Genomic DNA, 16,867 nt, shown 5'->3' with positions numbered 1-16,867 from the left:
CCTCACCGAGTCTCAATGTTGTAGGGGCAATGTTGTTAATGTGTGATTCCAGTTGAGTAATTTTCAGATGGATTTTTTTCATCATTGGGATGTTTTGGCCGATACTCGTTACATTGTGTGCGTTTTTAGTTATGGGAGGAAACTCGAGAATGCGGAAGAATTAATTTACTTGCATTTATGTCATGCAGATCCCAAAACCCATGCAGAACATAGTGACAATGTACAAACTCCACACTTAAAGGCACCCAAGTCGAGATTAGAACCCAAGCCCTTTGTATGTATGTTGAACTTATTTCGCACTGTACATAGCCAACCGTGCTAATCAGATATGCAGTGATGCACTGCCGCCTGATGCACTAACCCGTACCATGCGCACGATGCACAACCCGATGCGTTAATTGTGGCATGGAGCCGCAATGCGCTGCGCCATCGTCTCTGCCATCCACAAGAGAGGAGGCCTCTCTCTCTCCCGGCTCACGTGACCACCGCCAGCGGCCGTGGTTGTAAATCACCGCCGGCCACGGCGAGACGCGGGCCGTGAAGGCGGAGATTTATTGCCCGGGAGCTGCAGGATCGCCGGTCGTTTGTCAAACTTCCGTCGAGCCGCTCGCTTACCGAGCGGCGCGGCGGTGCCGAGCAGAGAGGGCCTCGCCGCGGCCCCGGGAGCGCGGTCGGCTGGAGGCCGCTCACCCGATTCGGCCGCCCGTGGGCGCGCGAGTGCTCATGCGAAAGCCGTCCCCTCCCCGTGGAGTGATAGCCGCGGCCACCCCCTCCCCGCGCCGCGGCTTCTGCCATTGCTGTAGTCGGACCCGTCCAAAGGGCCCGGGGTGGCCGCTCCATTTCGCCATACCCTAGGGACGGATCTGGCTGTGGTTATTGAGAGCGCAGGCGGAGCAACTGCACCGGAGCCCGTGGGCCGGGGGGTCCAGATGCCGTGATACAGTTAATTTTGTACCAGTTATGGGTAATTCTTCTGAGCCACGAATGTTGATGGCAGATGGATTGAACTTCGCGACCACTGTCGGGTGCTTCTGTTATCCCTGGAAGAACGCGGATAACGGGATTCATTCTCCATGCGATTCTTATCCCTGAAAAAAGATGATAGGAGTGTTGTGGATAAATTAGGGGCTGCAAAGAAGACTGTGGATAGGGGCAGATTCACCGCCCCTGATATGGGGCAAAACGAAGGTGAGTGTCGTAACCTGTCCTGGGTTTCCACGGCGCGGTGTAGGGGCAGCCCACTCCGACCGGCGAGTGGCCCCTTGCCTCCCGCAGCCACAGGTGGACCTTCCTTCTTGCGCTGACATGCCGAGCGTCGCCGAGACGTTTAACAGCATCAGCGCTGCGGCATTTGTACCCTTCCGAGGGATGGCCCTTAACAGATCGCAGCTGCGGCGCCAGACGAAATTATTTAAAAAGAAAATCGAGTAATTCCCGAAGTTAAAACTCTCATGGAAAAAAAGTTTAAAGGCTCTGCTATCAGCAAATAGGGTGATGGGATTAGTATTTCGGGGCGTTTGTTTGGCGGACGACGGCACGCATGATGAGTCTTATCGTTAGCCCAGTGGCGCACCACCGAATGGACATGCCGCTTCCCAGTACCTGCGATGCAGCGACCGTGGCTTTTGTGCCCTGCCACTCCCCCCCACCCCCAACGTGTCCTATTGAACACAAAGGTTACACTGAATGGCATGGCCTATAGGCGACGGATGGCTTTGTCGTGGCACGAAAATAACACGCGGAGAAGGGAGGCGAATGAGGCTCTCGCTCTCTGCAGATGAAAGTCGGCGGTGGAGGTGTTTGTGGCTGTAATGGTTGAGCCGAGCCCTCTCAACACCAAGTAACAAAACTAATGAACTTTATTCACCTAGGAGAGCCTCGTCGAGTCTCTTCTTGGTAAATAAAGTGCATTAGTTTGGCATGTAGAAGGAAGCCCGAGCACACGGAGAAACCCCATGTCATACGAGCGGGCAACGCTTAAAGCTCCTGCCCACAAAGATTCAGGGATGCATCGCTGTGCTCCTGGCCACCTCGCAGCCTACAACACCTGGTATTTCCTGCCAGCCACTGATCCAAGTACGAACCAGGTTCAATTCTGCTTAGCTTCTGAGCCCGGTATAAATCAGACACATTTTGGGTGATGTGGTCAAAGGGGAGCCTAAGCAGCATCACTTCTGGGACCGCGGTCCGAGATGTTTCACTTTCGGTAGCTCCCACGTGGTGGCCTCGTGGTAAGGACCCATGGTTGACTCATGTGATGAGAGGGGAGGGGTGGTGGCAGTGGCGTAGCCATCGAGTGTGCAGGCAGGGCAACTACACTGGGGCCGGTGTACCGGAGGGACCTGGGCTCCCCGGCCTAAAACTAGAGAGTGAGGGCCGGCGATTGTATTCCTCGCACCAAGGCCCTTGCCGAGCGTGCTGCGCTGCCGAGCGGAGACGATCGCTCTGCGGTGATGGCGGCTCACCATGACGCCCGCATGTAGCGCCACATGTCTGCGGCATGAGCGGCAATAATCCGGTAGAACGGTGGAAATGTCAGCGACGCGTGCCATTGTGGCTCAAATGTCACTTGGGGACGCTATCGCCCTCGCGCCGGTACCCGGGGCTCGCCCGACCACCGCGCCCGGCCTGACGCTCTCTATTCTGGGACCACCCTCACTGCTGTGCGCATTCTCGCGTTAAACGCGATTGCTGAGCAACAGGCCCAAAGGCAAAACAAACGCCAAGCGGACAGCAACCGACTGCAATTTTGAAAGCTGTAACAGATAAGAGTGCAACACGTTTGTTGAATTGAGTGAGGCTGTTTACAGAGCTTGGAAAAATGAGACGATGGGAGGGAATTCCTAAGTGGGGCGATGCGAGGGAGGAAAGCAGAGAGAGAGAAGTGAGGTGACCTGCAGTGTGGTAAGTGGGTCAATGGGTGGGTGAGTGGTGAGTGGGTGGGTAGGTATATGAGTGGGTAGGTGAGTGGTTAGGTGGGTAGGTTGATGAGTGAGTGAGTGGGTGAGTGGATGGGTGAGTGGGTAGGTGAGTTAGTGGGTAGGTGAGTGAGTGGGTAGGTGAGTGAGTATGTGAGTGAGTGGGTAGGTAGGTTAGTGGGTGGGTGAGTGGGTAAGTGAGCGGGTAGGTGAGTGGGTGGGTGTGTTGCTGTCAGCTGTCGTGTGGTGAGTAAACACACTGTGAGTGAAACGGAACCGTGGATGCTTGTGGTGCGTGAACCACAGTGGAGGCGTTGATCCCCCAGAGCTGATGTCCGGATTGTTACATCGCAGCCCTCCCAAGTCCGAGTGATTCCTACTCAAATGAGCGTCGATGCATTGGTACTCATCCACTGCTTACAGCCCTGAGCCAGTGGTGAAAATTCAACAATCCAATGACGGGGACCAGTATATCCAGAGGGAAACAACTGTTGACTTCTCCACAACGCGGTTGCTTGTATTTGATCAACCGCGTAGGGATAATGATGATGAGCTGAGTCAACCCCGAAGCAGGAGCCGAACTCAAGACCATCCAATTGCGAGCCGCTCGCTCTGAGCCACGTGGGCTGGTGGTGGCTGGAGAGGTTGCGACGGTCGTTAGCCGATGACGCATGGCCATCCATTAGGCTTGCATTGATGCCTCGATTCATCAACTGAGATTTATTCTCGCGATACACTCATAGGACGGTGCGCGCGAGAATCGATTATTTACAAATTTCACAAATTGCATGAGAATATATATGCGTGGCGTGCTGAAGTTACATTTAGTCGAATTAACCAGCTGAAAGAACTGTACAAATGCAATGTAAAGATGTAAAAGGATACAGATGAGATTGCAATGTCATTCATACGTCGAATCGCGACCCCATCATTTACCAAATTGCTGGGAAAGTAAATCGTTGCTTGTGTGGAATCTATCACAACACGGACTGTGTGTGTCAGTGATCAGAGCTTCGGGCAACTCCTATCCTCTTGGCAATCCACCAATCATGGTGTTGGGTGTACCGCCTGCACCGGGCAGGACCACCCATTTCGTTGTTTTGTTTACCCAGGAGAGCCTCACTGAGCCTCAGGGGATCTTTGTTGGGAGGGCCTTGCCAAGTTTTCGCAGTCAGTTGCTGCTATCTGAAATCCCAATTGAGTAATGTACAGATATTTTTTCAGCATTGGGATGGTTTTTTTGGCAAATTTGCAGTTACATTCTATGGTTTTCGTTTAAGCTGTGAGAGGAAACCCGAGAAACCGGAGAAACCCCAGAAAACCCATGCAGAATGGGGGGAGAGCATCCACACATCGTGCAGAAAGGCGCACGAGTCAGGAATCGAACCCGGGCGCTTCTTGGCTACAAGGCACGAGTGTCACGACTCTGCTGCACACGGCTATCCGAGCGCTTGCTGGCTCTGTGACGAGGTCACAGGTGAAGAGCATCGGCTCAGGATTACATTCCCCTCCCGTGACGACGATGCCACCACGGAGCGATTGTGGAACAGGTCCCCATCTCTCCCACGGGGGTGCCAACGCACGCTCCGTCGTTGTCGCGAGACAGTTTGAGCTGCGCTCCTCTGTGTCTCTGTAACGTTGGGAATCGGTTCCGCACCGCGTGTCTCATAACGTCGCGCAACGTTCGGTTACAGAGCGCCCAGATGCCTCCTGTGGTAGAACACAGCCCACCGAGCATGCACGGCAGTGGCAGCAATTAGGAGGCATGACCCACGGGCTGTGACGCACGGGCTGTGACGCACGGTGTGTGTCACACCTCACCACCACTCACCACCCCTCACCCCCGCTCACCCCCAGGAAGCCTGGCCTCACTTCCCTTCGAGCCTTTCGGCTGAGACGAAGCCCCACCACCTCGGAAATGTTCCCGACCACGGCGAGCGCTTGCGCTCCTCAATGCGAGGTTAATTGGTGCGCTGTGCGTGGGGTTCCGTGGTGCCGTGGGTGGATTGGCTGGGAGTGGAACCGCAGGCAGTCGCTCTCGCGTGCTTCATCAACGGAATTGCAGATGAACGATGGTAATTTGTAGCCTCTCCCCATCTCTCGTGATGGACCCGTGTCTTCTCTACCTGTGAACTATTCAACATGCAATTAACATTTGTGAAAAGTTCTCCACATCCCCGACCGTCCGAACGAAATCTCAAAACAGTGGATGGACGGCAGCGAATGCCAAATGGGGCTGGGTTTTTGTAGTGCAATCTCCGGGGCTACGGGCTACGGGGGTCCGCGTGGCATAAATATTCGTTCAGCGTCACGCCGCTGTCAAGAGGAAGGTGATTGGATGCGTGGAAGATTGTTTTCAGCCGTGGTCGCCGTTGCGGAGGAGCCAGAGCCTCGTCTCCATGACGAGCGTGGCCTGGGCAAAAAGGAGGCAACTTTTCTCGGTGCCTCACACAACAGAGGGCCCCCACCCCTTGGCCTCCAGTAAACCCAGAGTGGCCCTGTCCACACAAGGGCACATCCTGTTGCGCTGTCCTCACCGGGACGGCAGCAGTGCGGCCTCACCGAGTGGCACACGATAGATACTTCACCACACTGACGAGTACGAGGTGTTGCCCAGCACACTGGGCTCTGCGGGGCGTGAGCGCTGGGTCTGCCCATGATGGATGGAGCCGCGCTCTGGCGGTGGCTCCGTGAGCAGGAGTCTGTCGGCTGTGACTCTTGAACGTCGCCGTGGCGCCCGTTTATAATTTACGAGGACACGGCGCGTGTTGCGGGGTTCCTGAGTAAACCCTGGCACTATTTGTCTCAATAACGTCGCCCTAATGATGATTATTTATTCAACCTGCCACGGGAAATGGACTTTGCTCGCGATGATAATTGCTCCATCGTCATTAAGCCAAAAAGTATCAGAGAGTTATGAAAGCGCTGCCTTCGCCATCATTTCTTACGTAATCCTCGCCCCCCTTATTTCGATTGCAAATACAGTGCGTATTTTTTTTATAATTTGCTATAACCATTAGTAAGAGTAAATAGCCTGCAGGGAGTCTATTGCATTTTCAATTTGTGAAAATCTGCGATGCATTGCTATTCACGGCGTCTCTATCACGTTCGCAGCTCCTCTTGCGAGTGTCCCTTCAGAAGACATGGCCCCTATTGTCAATCTGCTGATGGCCTACCCAATGCCATACGGTTCATGACAGCTATTTGACCATACTTCGTCACGCTGGCCAGTGCGAGTTGGTGAATGCAATGATCGTTGGTGTGAGATCGTCGTAAAGTACAATTATGGATTATGCAGCGCTGTTTTTCTGCGCATGGTGGTCGCCCATCTAAGCACTGTCCAGGCTCAAAGCTGCTTAGCTTCTGAAATCTGATGAGGTGGGGTGCATCCCAGGTGATTCGGTCACAGGTGAGGGCTATGAATTATTTTCTATCAAGCGAAGAATTTACCAGTTACATTCGCTTCTCACTCAATATCCTCCGAGTTGCTGTTAAACTGGAATGAGTGGCACATGACCAATAGAAGTACCGTGGATGTGGTGTGCCGGGTGTGGATATATTTTCTGGACAAACCGCTAACCACTGTGATTTGCCCACGTTGCTGCCGCTCCTGGTGGTGTTGGCACACGCCACGGAGTTCAGACCGGTGGGCACCTCACTTGGCATGAAGGCACGGGAATGTGGGAGGGCTTAGGGCCTAGGGTTAGGGGAGCGAGATTCAGGGGTCAGAGACACGAGAGAGTGCGGATGTGATGGGGGTGCAGAGAGATGGGGACACAAAGACACAGCTGGCATGGGGAGACAGAGGCATGAGCGTACAGAGACATGGTGGGTATGGCGAACAGGGACACAGGGACGCAGGAGGCTTGAGACAGAATGATTTCCGCTCGTCCACTGGGGCAGGAGCTGCATTTTAAGTGACGGAGCCTGGGTGTTTTTTTTCTTTCTGCGCCGTGCTAGAGTCCCCTATAAATCTCTCCCATTCAAATGTGGCGTAAAGGTTGGAGCCAAGGGTTGAGTGAATTAATAATTAAAAGAGATGCGGAGCCTAAGTCGTGCAAGGGAGGGAGGCAGAGCGGCGCAGTAAATCCTGAGCGAGGCCACCGCAAAGACGCGCCGCATTTCCCTGATTGAAACGTTCGGCCGAGCGAGGAGCCATCAGAGACAGAGCCCCATGGCCCCCGCATCAGCTGGGACCGCACGCGCCGCAACACGTCGTTGAAAGCGGATGGGTGGGTGCCCCTGTTGAGGAGTAAAAGTCGCTGGTGGTCACGAAGCTGCCGCTCGTTTGGCTGCCGCTCCACCGTGTGCCCCAGCTACGAGAGTGGCGACCGAAGGATGTGCCGCGCCTGAGATGTTCGTTCGCCGCAGAGAGGAGGCATGACTTTGGCTCGTGTGCAGGTGCTGGATGGATGGTTGCAGCATAGATTGTTTTAAATCATTAATAAGCACTTAATTTCCAGCCAGACACTGTGTTACGTGGTATAGTTTACAAGAAATGCCATATCATAACTACGAATTAAAACTGACGTTTTATTTTATCCGGTAAGGTCCACAGTGCTATGTCCATATATTTTTCAGAAGCGACCTGGCCAGAAATGATAGCCCAATAAAGCGGTTTTTCACGTCATTTTTTTAATAGCAGCGAAATACTCTTAAATACTGAGCAGTGACTCCAATACTCCATTCAAACTCAATAGGAAGGAGTAGGTTTTAAATATAGGAGTGGATAATGCCATTTATTTATTGCGCAAAGCCTCAGAGTTCAAAAACATCACAAACCATCCCAATGTTTTTGGATGTTTGTCCAACTCTACTAATGAACATTTGGCATGCGGGAGTTAACCAGCGTGCCCAGAGATAACCACCGCGTCCGAGAGCGTGACACTCGGCACATCCACGTGTGGACCACCTCACATCCCCTCGCCTACAACACCTGTAAATCCCAAGAGGTCGCCCGTCCAAGCACGAATCGTGCTCGACCGCCGCTTAGCTTCTGTGATTTGACAAGGTCGAATGCGTTCAACGGTGATTTGGCTGCGAGAGATGCCCAAGCAGGGTTAGAGTTTTCACTCAACTCGTGTCGGGGAGCCCGTAGACTTGAGCAGGCAACGGAACTGGTAGCCAGAGTTGTAACAATCGGGGTAGCTGACGTGGTTGCTGGATGCGGATATATTTTCCGGGTCATCGACCCGTCTGAAATGGTGCCCTGCGTCCATGGTCGATGTGTGGCCGCGTGCCCCTCGGTTCTAATGCCCTGTCTGCTGCTCCTCCCTCTCGTTGCGCAGGGACCCCAATCAGCCAGTGCCGCAGGACACCAAGTTCATCCACACGAAGCCGAACCGCTTCGAGGAAGTGGCCTGGTCCAAGTACAACCCCCGTGACCAGCACTACCTGCACATCGGCCTCAAGCCGCGCATGCGCGAGCACTACCGCGCCACCAAGGTGGCCTTCTGGCTCGAACTGGTGCCGCACCTGCACAACCTGCACGACGTGTTCCAGTACACGAGCACTACCACCAAGGCGCCGCCCTACGACGCCACGGCGCCGTCGGCAGCGGCGGGCCCTCCACGGAGGTCCCCCGGCAACAAGGGCTGGGCGGCGACCAAGCGGCCGTTCTCGGCCTCTGACCCGTTGGGGGGGCGGCCCCCCAAGGGCGAATGGCAGAATCCGAGGACGCCGGAAGACTCGGACGCGCTCGTGGAGGAGCAGCGGGACTACTCGACGGAGCTGAGCGTCACCATCGCCGTGGGCGCCTCGCTGCTCTTCCTCAACGTGCTGGCCTTCGCCGCGCTCTACTACCGCAAGGACAAGAGCCGGCACGGCGCCTACCGCCGGCAGAGCCCCGAGCGCAGCGTGGGCACGGCGGGCAACACGGGCGAGGTGGCGCACACCCAGGAGGAGGAGATCATGTCGCTGCAGATGAAGCGTGCCGAGCAGGGCCACGAGTGCGAGTTCGCCTTCGGTCACGACGGCCTGCGGGGCTCCGTGGGCGCGCCCTGCCCCCCGGACTACGCGCTCGCCATGCGGCGCTCCCCCGACGACGTCCCGCTCATGACGCCCAACACCATCACCATGATCCCCGGCTCCATAGCCATGCCCAACATGCAGCCCATGCACACCTTCAACAGCTTCGCGGGGCTCAACAGCGGCACGCTACCGCACTCACACTCCACCACGCGCGTGTAGCCCCAGCCTCCGCGGGCACTGCTCGCCCACCTGTGCCCCCCCCGCCCCCTCCCCACTCCCCCGGGAAGCGTGAGTTCGTTCGAAGGTCCGCCGGCAAACCCCCCCAGCAAAGTAGATTTTATACTCGTGTCTGGTTTGCGCCGGCCGGCGGGTGCCGGGCAAAATGTGAGGACAGGCCGCGGACTGCACGGCGCGCGGTATTCATGGCGCTCTACCAATCGGCCGTCGGCTGGCTCCACTTGAGGCCCTGCTCACGATACCTGGACACGATGTGGATCAAGTTCGGTTCTTTATATGTGCGCGCGTGCGTGTGTGCGCACACGCATTTAGTTTGTATTCACTCTTCCCGAAACGAGAAAGAGGCTTATGATGAAACTGTACCTTAAACACCAAACAGAGTGTGGTAAGAAGGCGGTGAAGAGGTGGTGAGGAGGAGGTACACGCTGCAAATCAGACTTCTCAGTGGCTGCTGACCAGGGTGATGAACTGTAGCGCACGGTCGTCCATCCAGGCATGTGAAGACCAGGTCACCCCACTTGCTCGCTCGCTCTAACAGAAGCGCAGCCACGAAGTGAAGATCGCTCCGGACGACGACCGTGGTGACAAAAGCACAGAAGCGAACCCCGACGCACGCTTCACACAAACCCTACAATCGGTGGCCTCTGGCGCGCGCACCGCGAGTGGCGGTGCCACGAGGTCGTGACCAGCGCTCGCGCATCGGGCACGACAGCCACTTGCCCACGTGGGCCCTGCGTGGGCTCCGCGTGGGCCTTGCTGGTCCCCGCGCTCCCGGAGGGTTTTTCTCTGCTCGCTCATGTGTACCGCGCTATATAAACCGACGGTTATGTTCTGGCGCACTTTGAGGATTTTTACGAGGACGCACGGACCCGCTGTACAGACGTGGCACCGCTGCCACCGGCCGGTTTTGTACCGCGGAGCAAGGGAGGGGGGGCACCGCTCGAAGCTCCGCACGGCTCCTGCCACCTCTCGCGTGTCGCTTTGAGGAGAGCGCAGGCGCGCAACGGTCCTCACATCCCCCCGTCTGGTCGGGACACGTAGCCGCGGTGGCCGCTCAGCGACGCTGAGGCTCGAGGACGCGCACGCGACGCCACGGCCTCACTCTGCCGACCTCCCGGACGAGCCTCCGCGGGGCGACGTGAGGCAATGCGGGGCGACGCAGAGCACCGCACGTTCAGCCGCCAGCCATTCTCGACCCATCACCCACCTTCCGTCCCCCGTCACACCGCTTCTGCTCTCGCTATGCCGACGTTGCAGTCGGTGCACTGTGTGTGCATTTTCTAGTGACGCATTGTGGGAAACCAGTGTACAGTCCAAGGGAAAGATAATCAAATATTACGGGCACTTTTTAACGCTTGATTATAACTTTTCATTGATTGAACTTGTCTTTTTGAGGGCTGTCAGTTCTGTCTACAAAAAACAGCTGATGCCCCTTAGTTCCATCTCCCCATATCCAATTAATCCCATCTCCCATTCTCAATATTTCCATGCAATTCCATCCTTTCATCTGCATGAATATCTCTCTCTGTTGCCTCTACCCACGTCTCCATTTTCCCCTCTATATTTCTTTCCCCTTCTCCCCAATCCCCTTGCCTGCTCATCACACCATCTCCCGTTCCTTGCCTCTTCGTCTTCCCATCTCTCGTGCTGTCGTTTCCCTGCCACCCACTCCACTCATCGGGGCCGCTACCGCCCCAACTCTGAGCCTCGGCCCCTTGCAGTCAGAACCCAAACCACAGAAGGGGAGACGGGGGGCCTCCATTCCCCGTGGGCCCGGCCAGTGCTCTCCGTGCTCCCGCGGTGTCCCTGGGAGTCTGGGAGACCCCTCACCACCCTGCCCATCGCAACCACAACGCTCCTCACTCCCACACAAGCACGGTGCAGTGATTCCACATTGCAGCTCGCGTCAGGCCACCGCGGCCACATGCACTGGGGCCCACACACGCCACCCTGCTCCTTGTGCAATCGACTGCCAAAAGAACTGGCGCTGTTGTTCCCGGCATTCGGAAGAGCGGGGGGTGGGGGGGGCTCAGCTGCGTATTTCCGGTCGGGGTTTAAATTAGAGATGAGGATTTTGAGGAAGCGAGGTCACGGGGCGGTCTACCGCCCCCGCCGGAGCGCGAATCGTTTAGCGCATACGCCACACATTAGCGGTGCAATTTTGTAGTTAAACTATTATCGCGATCAGCCTCTTGTGAGAACCGTAGCCACAATGAGGCTCGTCACCACAAGACTATCATTGTCCTCCCACGCACGGCGGATCAAAACGCCGTTGTCAGTTTTCAGCATTTCCAGCGACGTGTGTCTCACGTTTCGCTCGGTGAACAAAAACGGGAATGCATTGATTTTTGCCCCCGGCCCGTGGCGCTGACAAACGGCCTGGCAAGGAGTGGCAGAGGTCCTGGAGTGGCGCACAAAAAACCCGACGAGCCACGCTCGTGAAGGAAAGGGCTGGGGGAGTGGTGAGGCAAGCGGAGGGGCAGCGGGGAACACGGAAAGCAGCGGTGGGGCCCCGAGGCGTGGTGGGGGCCGGGCAGTTGTGGAGGGACTCCAGGGGGCAGAGGGCAGAGGGCGTCGTGGCCGAGAAAGCGATGGCTCTCCCCGTGGAGACTTGGTGACGCCTCGCACGCAGCTTAGGGCCGCTTCCCTGCAGAATCCAACACAAACCCGACACCGCACAGAGCCCACGGTCGGGTTATTTATTTATTATATTTAAGGAGTGCTTATCGAAGCACTGATCCCTTTGACGGCCACGCCTATGCGGGTCGTGACGACCAGGAGCTAGAGAGCGGAGCGGGGGGGGGGGGGCGTGAGACGCCACGCTGGGCCGCACACACCGCTGAGGCAAATTGATCGTTGCCACATCTGCGCCGCGGTAATTTGGCAAACGGAAAGGCCAATCGCATAGAAGCGCCGCGTCGTAAATTATCACACGCGGTCCGTGGAGTGGCACCCCTCGGGTTAAATGATAAGCTTAGTTTATCGCGAAGTCAACAGGGTTCAAACTCGACCGTTTCTTCAAACGGCGATTGGCGCCTCGGCTCTTGTTTGACGTCGTTGAGCTGCCGCACGATGTTTGTCCTCCCCACCCCCCACGCCAACGAAGCCGTGGCCTCCTTGCACGTCCGGGTTCGAGGGCAGTACCGAGCTTGGGCCGGACGTGAGCCTCCTCGCCGCTCCCGGGCGCCCCTAGCCCACACGAGGGCGACGCTGGTGCCGTGAGCACCTGAAATTAAACGTGGGCAGCAACCAAAAAAAGGCCACACGTTGCAGTCGGGAGGAGAGGTGAGCAGGTTTTGGGGTGCAGCTCAACAGCCAATCACTGGTCCTACCGCTTACCCCTATCTCACGAGCCAAGCAGCCACGGGTACCAGCCCCCACCCAATTACCATAACCTTGCCCTTAACCAAACCTGTGTTGTTTTTTGCCAGCGCCTCATTTCATTTATTGTTGGCCTCCCTGTTTAAAAAAAAATCCCACCAGATGGCTCAGCGGTAGAGCGAGCGGCTCGCGATGAGAAAGTTGCGAGTTCAAATCCTGGTTTGGGGGGGTGGGGTAACGCCCATCATCTCTCCCATCGGGGACTATAAAATTAGTACCATTTCTGTGGGGAAGTCGAAAACGGTTGTGTTATTGAAGGTCTCGACCCCACCACAGGAATGTGGAATTTCCACCACTTGCCCCTTACAGGGCTGTAAACGGGAGATGAGCACCATCCCGGTGCTCCGTTGAGCAGCAGGAAACCACGTTGTGCTTGACGTGTCAGCCTCTTGGTGCTCACAGCACCGCCACCGCCACTCTCCCCGCTGCTGAGCCAGAGGTGGAGGAGGCGCTGGGGTTGTGCTGCCACTCACTGGGGGAGCAGAAGCACTGTTGTGTTGGAATGAAATGTTTTATGCTGAACTTTTTTTCTCCCAATATATTGTAAACGATAACAGGAAATGCATATTTGTCATATATGTGTTATCATAGGCGTTTAGATTTTGAATAGTTCAGTAAACCATTGTTAAGTTAGACGCCCAAATAAAACAACATTTTGAATATTGGATTTTATGTCATTTCGTTTTTTCCCGCTGTGAACGAGCAGCAGCAGCAGCCGCATTAGGGCTCCAAATGAACCTCATTCACGCACGCATGGGGTGGAGACCCGCACCGAGAATCGGGGCCTAAAATGAATGTGGCGTGCGCTCATCCTGTCGGTTCCGTGGCTAGAGGTCAAGGTGCTGCTCTGCACTTCATTGCTGGTTGAAGGGCCTCAGCCAGAGCGAACTCTGGAGGGTGTTTGCTCCACTCTTCCTCGCCGGTACAGACGTGTCGGAAGAGCTCGGAGAACCCACGCTTTACCCCACCCCGCACGCGATCTGCCGATCAATCGACCGCGGCGACGGTGAATCTGATCAATTGGAGCGGCCGTTCCAACCGGCAGGCGAAATGAAACCGGTGACCTCCAAACTTTTCAGTTTCAATTATTAGGTATAACCCTGTGAACCATGCGGCTCTTGACTCGGGTGCAACCGTAACAAAACAAAAACATGAACAAGAAACATCTTAAAGTGACTACACGCAACATAAAATTCCTGGAAAAAACAGCAAAGTCTTCCAGAAAAAACACTGTATATCACAACGCTGTGTGCAAAAATCCCAGTGGTATGCAAGTCAAACAATAACCATAAGACAATGTAGATTAAAGTTATCAGGCTAACTCTGTACTACAACAAACAAACATGGCTAAATCAAAACGTTTTTACTGCGAGTACCATAATGCCACCATGGAAACTCCCGCCATTCCAGCGCGCGCGTGACACGTGGCGAGGTGCGGTGACGACGACGTCACTGCCACTGCGCGCATACAGACCACGCCCCCCCGGGCGAGAGGTCATCTCCGTTGTGACGTCACGTCCGTGTCTGTCGGGGGTGGTGTGACGATGTTCTTTACGTCCTTAAAACAAACAAAAAAGTATGACATTGTTGTTTTCTGCAAGACATTGTATAGACAGTAGAATATGCTTTGTTTATCTTTTAATGAATCAAGGTGTTTAAAGAGTGACCGTGTTCCTCGTTTGGTTTGTCCCTAGGGGGTTTGGGCTACTGCTGTTGATGTGGGCGTTTGGGAGGCGCTTGTAGGGAATCATCTTATCTGTATTTATCTATTAACTGTGTTTATCTATTATCTGTGTTTATCTATTATCTGTGTGTATCTATTATCTGTGTGTATCTATTATCTGTGTGTATCTATTATCTGTGTTTATCTATTATCTGTGTTTATCTATTATCTGTGTGTATCTATTATCTGTGTGTATCTATTATCTGTGTGTATCTATTTGTGTGTATCTATTATCTGTGTTTATCTATTATCTGTGTTTATCTATTATCTGTTTATCTATTATCTGTGTTTATCTGTTATCTGTGTTTATCCGTGCAAATATCTGCTTCTGTGGGGCCTCCTCTTATCCACGGACAAACACGGACAATGAGATGAATTTAGCGCTTCCCAGAGGCCATTCCCTTGTGACTCATCTACGGTTGAGCATGGACAGGAGGAAGAATTCGTCACCTAATTTGGGGAACCACTCTTCTTATCCGTGGACAAACACAGATAACAGAAACGTGTCCCCTTGGTGTGATTCGGGGAGCGCGGTGAGTGAGAAGGGCAAGATAATCGTGGCAATGGCTGAGCAAGTGGAGCCTTCTCACCGCACGGTGCATGAATAACTAAAGTGACCGTGAATTCATGGGCAAGCACAGTCTTCGTACTTGTCCTGCCAAGCCGCCACGGCACCGTAACAGCTGCCTGGGGCGGAGCGATGCTGGTGGGGCGCGCGGGCGGACAGGCGGACGGACAGGCGGGTGGACAGGCGGGTGGACAGGCGGGTGGACAGGCGGGCGTTCGAGCCGTGCTCAGCGCTCCGCGTGCCGGGAGGGAGGAAGGTGGCGGGGGGGGGGGGTTGATGGACGACGCGGGGAGCGGGAGGTCGCGCCGTTCCCGGGCGTCGATCCCACGGAGCGAGCGACGCAAGGGGCCGGGACGAGGAGGAGGAGGAAGCTGCTACAGCCGATCGCGCTCCTCGTCGCCTCACACCGTCTCCCGTTACACGACCATGACCCTCGCCTCATCGTCAACCTCCACGTCGCTCCACCGTCACCCATGACACTACCAACATCCATCGCATTACCGACCATGGCACTTGCACCGCCATCGCACACGACCTTCCCTGCCATCACTGTCGTCCTCGCATCACATTACCATCATCCATTACGCTACCACCAATCACCCTTCTCCCTAACAACATTCTGACATCATCCTCCCATCACCATCACTCTTGCCTCAACCTCCCAACCCCTTACCATCAGCCCACGGGGGCAAGCTGATGGGAGTTCCTCTGCTAATCCTCCCGCTTGCGTGTCTGCCCCATGGGCTCCCGACATTGATATGCGGCGTGCATCCTCACTGTGCAGAGAGCGAGGGAGGGAGAGAGAGATCTGTGAATTAGCGAATATGCAATATCACTTTGCCTCACATCTCACGAAAGCCGTGCAGACACCAAAGGGAGAGTCGGCGGAGGCTTGTGCCTCGGACCCAAACGGCAGTGGCCATGCCCGCCTGCGGCACTAGGCTTGTGCCGCGCGTTCCATCCGTTGCCGTTTTGCCGATTGTAATTGAGAGAAACCGCGGTGTCCTGCTGCCAATGCCATTAACTATTTAAGTCGTGGGGACATGATAGTTTGGCTGTTTTGTCATTTGCGTGTGTTAAGTTTGATCACGGCCACTGATTACAAGGCGCCCCCGAGGGCCCTGAACGCAGGGCAGCCAGCGAGAAGCGACGCCAACAGCTTTTGACGGCCCTCCCCCCCCATACCAGAGGTCACAATCGGGTACCCGATACCCGTACCCTACCCAATACCCGGCTACCCGTTTGCGACCCTGGTGCGGCCGGGTACGGGTAGGCCGTGAGTCACTGGTGAGTAACCGTTTGTCACTTATTTCCCAACGTCTTGTTTCTTCTCAAAATTCAAGTTCCTAGAATCAACCCACCCACGCCTGCAACATGGCTTCATCCCAGAGGTCGTAATCGGGTACCCGTACCCTACCCGATACCCGGCCAGGTACCGGTAGCCGGGTATCGGGTAGGGTATGGGTACGGGTACCCGTTTGCGACCCTGGTGCGGCCGGGTACGGGTAAGGAATCAAAACCCGTTTGCGACCTCTGCCCCATACTCGCCGCGTTCAACCGCTGGACGGTGTCATGACGCAACAACGTTCCCTCCTCCTTTCTTCATGCCGCTCGACACATTGGAAGGTTTTCCAACGTTGTTCAATCCTTGATGTTCATCTTGATAAATTCAAGGAGAACATGGGAGCGTACTCAGAGGAGCAAGGTGAGCGCTTCCACCAGGATATACTAGACTTTGAACGACGCTAGCAAGGACAGTAGAACGAGAACATGATGAGAGACTACATTTGGGGGCTGATTCGTGAAAGTGATTTACAGTAAAATCGTAAATATCGGAAAACTACAAAACTTCTAAATTTTTTGTAGTCATTTTTGTATAAATTTAGTATAAATGCATATTCATTTTGATTCATATGTTGTTTTTTCTGATTTTATGTGAACGAAAATAAATAAATTATCCCAATTTCTCATTGAAAATAGGTACATTTCAAAATATCACTGTCCTGGTCACAAAAGCAAAGTTTGTGGGGAATAATAGCCATTTTATATACTTTTTAGGCAAAAGCAATT

The 16,867-nt window shown here is 54.8% G+C and overlaps 1 protein-coding gene across 4 annotated transcripts in view; it reads left to right on the top strand.

The window, feature by feature from the left end:
* Positions 1-13,141, top strand: part of LOC133353782 (neuroligin-4, X-linked-like) — a 198,707-nt gene extending 185,566 nt beyond the window's left edge. For all 4 annotated transcript variants that reach the window (XM_061570181.1, XM_061570180.1, XM_061570179.1 and 1 more), the window contains one exon: positions 8,207-13,141. In XM_061570181.1, coding sequence (XP_061426165.1) covers positions 8,207-9,107 — 901 coding nt within the window. In that variant the 3' untranslated portion in view covers positions 9,108-13,141. The remainder of the gene's footprint in view (positions 1-8,206) is intronic.
* Positions 13,142-16,867: the final 3,726 nt, after the last annotated feature.

The sequence above is a fragment of the Lethenteron reissneri genome, chromosome 45 (assembly GCF_015708825.2).
Source record: "Lethenteron reissneri isolate LAM-NWPU_2019-01 chromosome 45, ASM1570882v1, whole genome shotgun sequence".
Classification (NCBI taxonomy): Eukaryota; Metazoa; Chordata; class Hyperoartia; order Petromyzontiformes; family Petromyzontidae; genus Lethenteron; species Lethenteron reissneri.
Note: the sequence above shows the minus strand (reverse complement) of the source record. Positions and strands in the feature narration are given on the sequence as shown.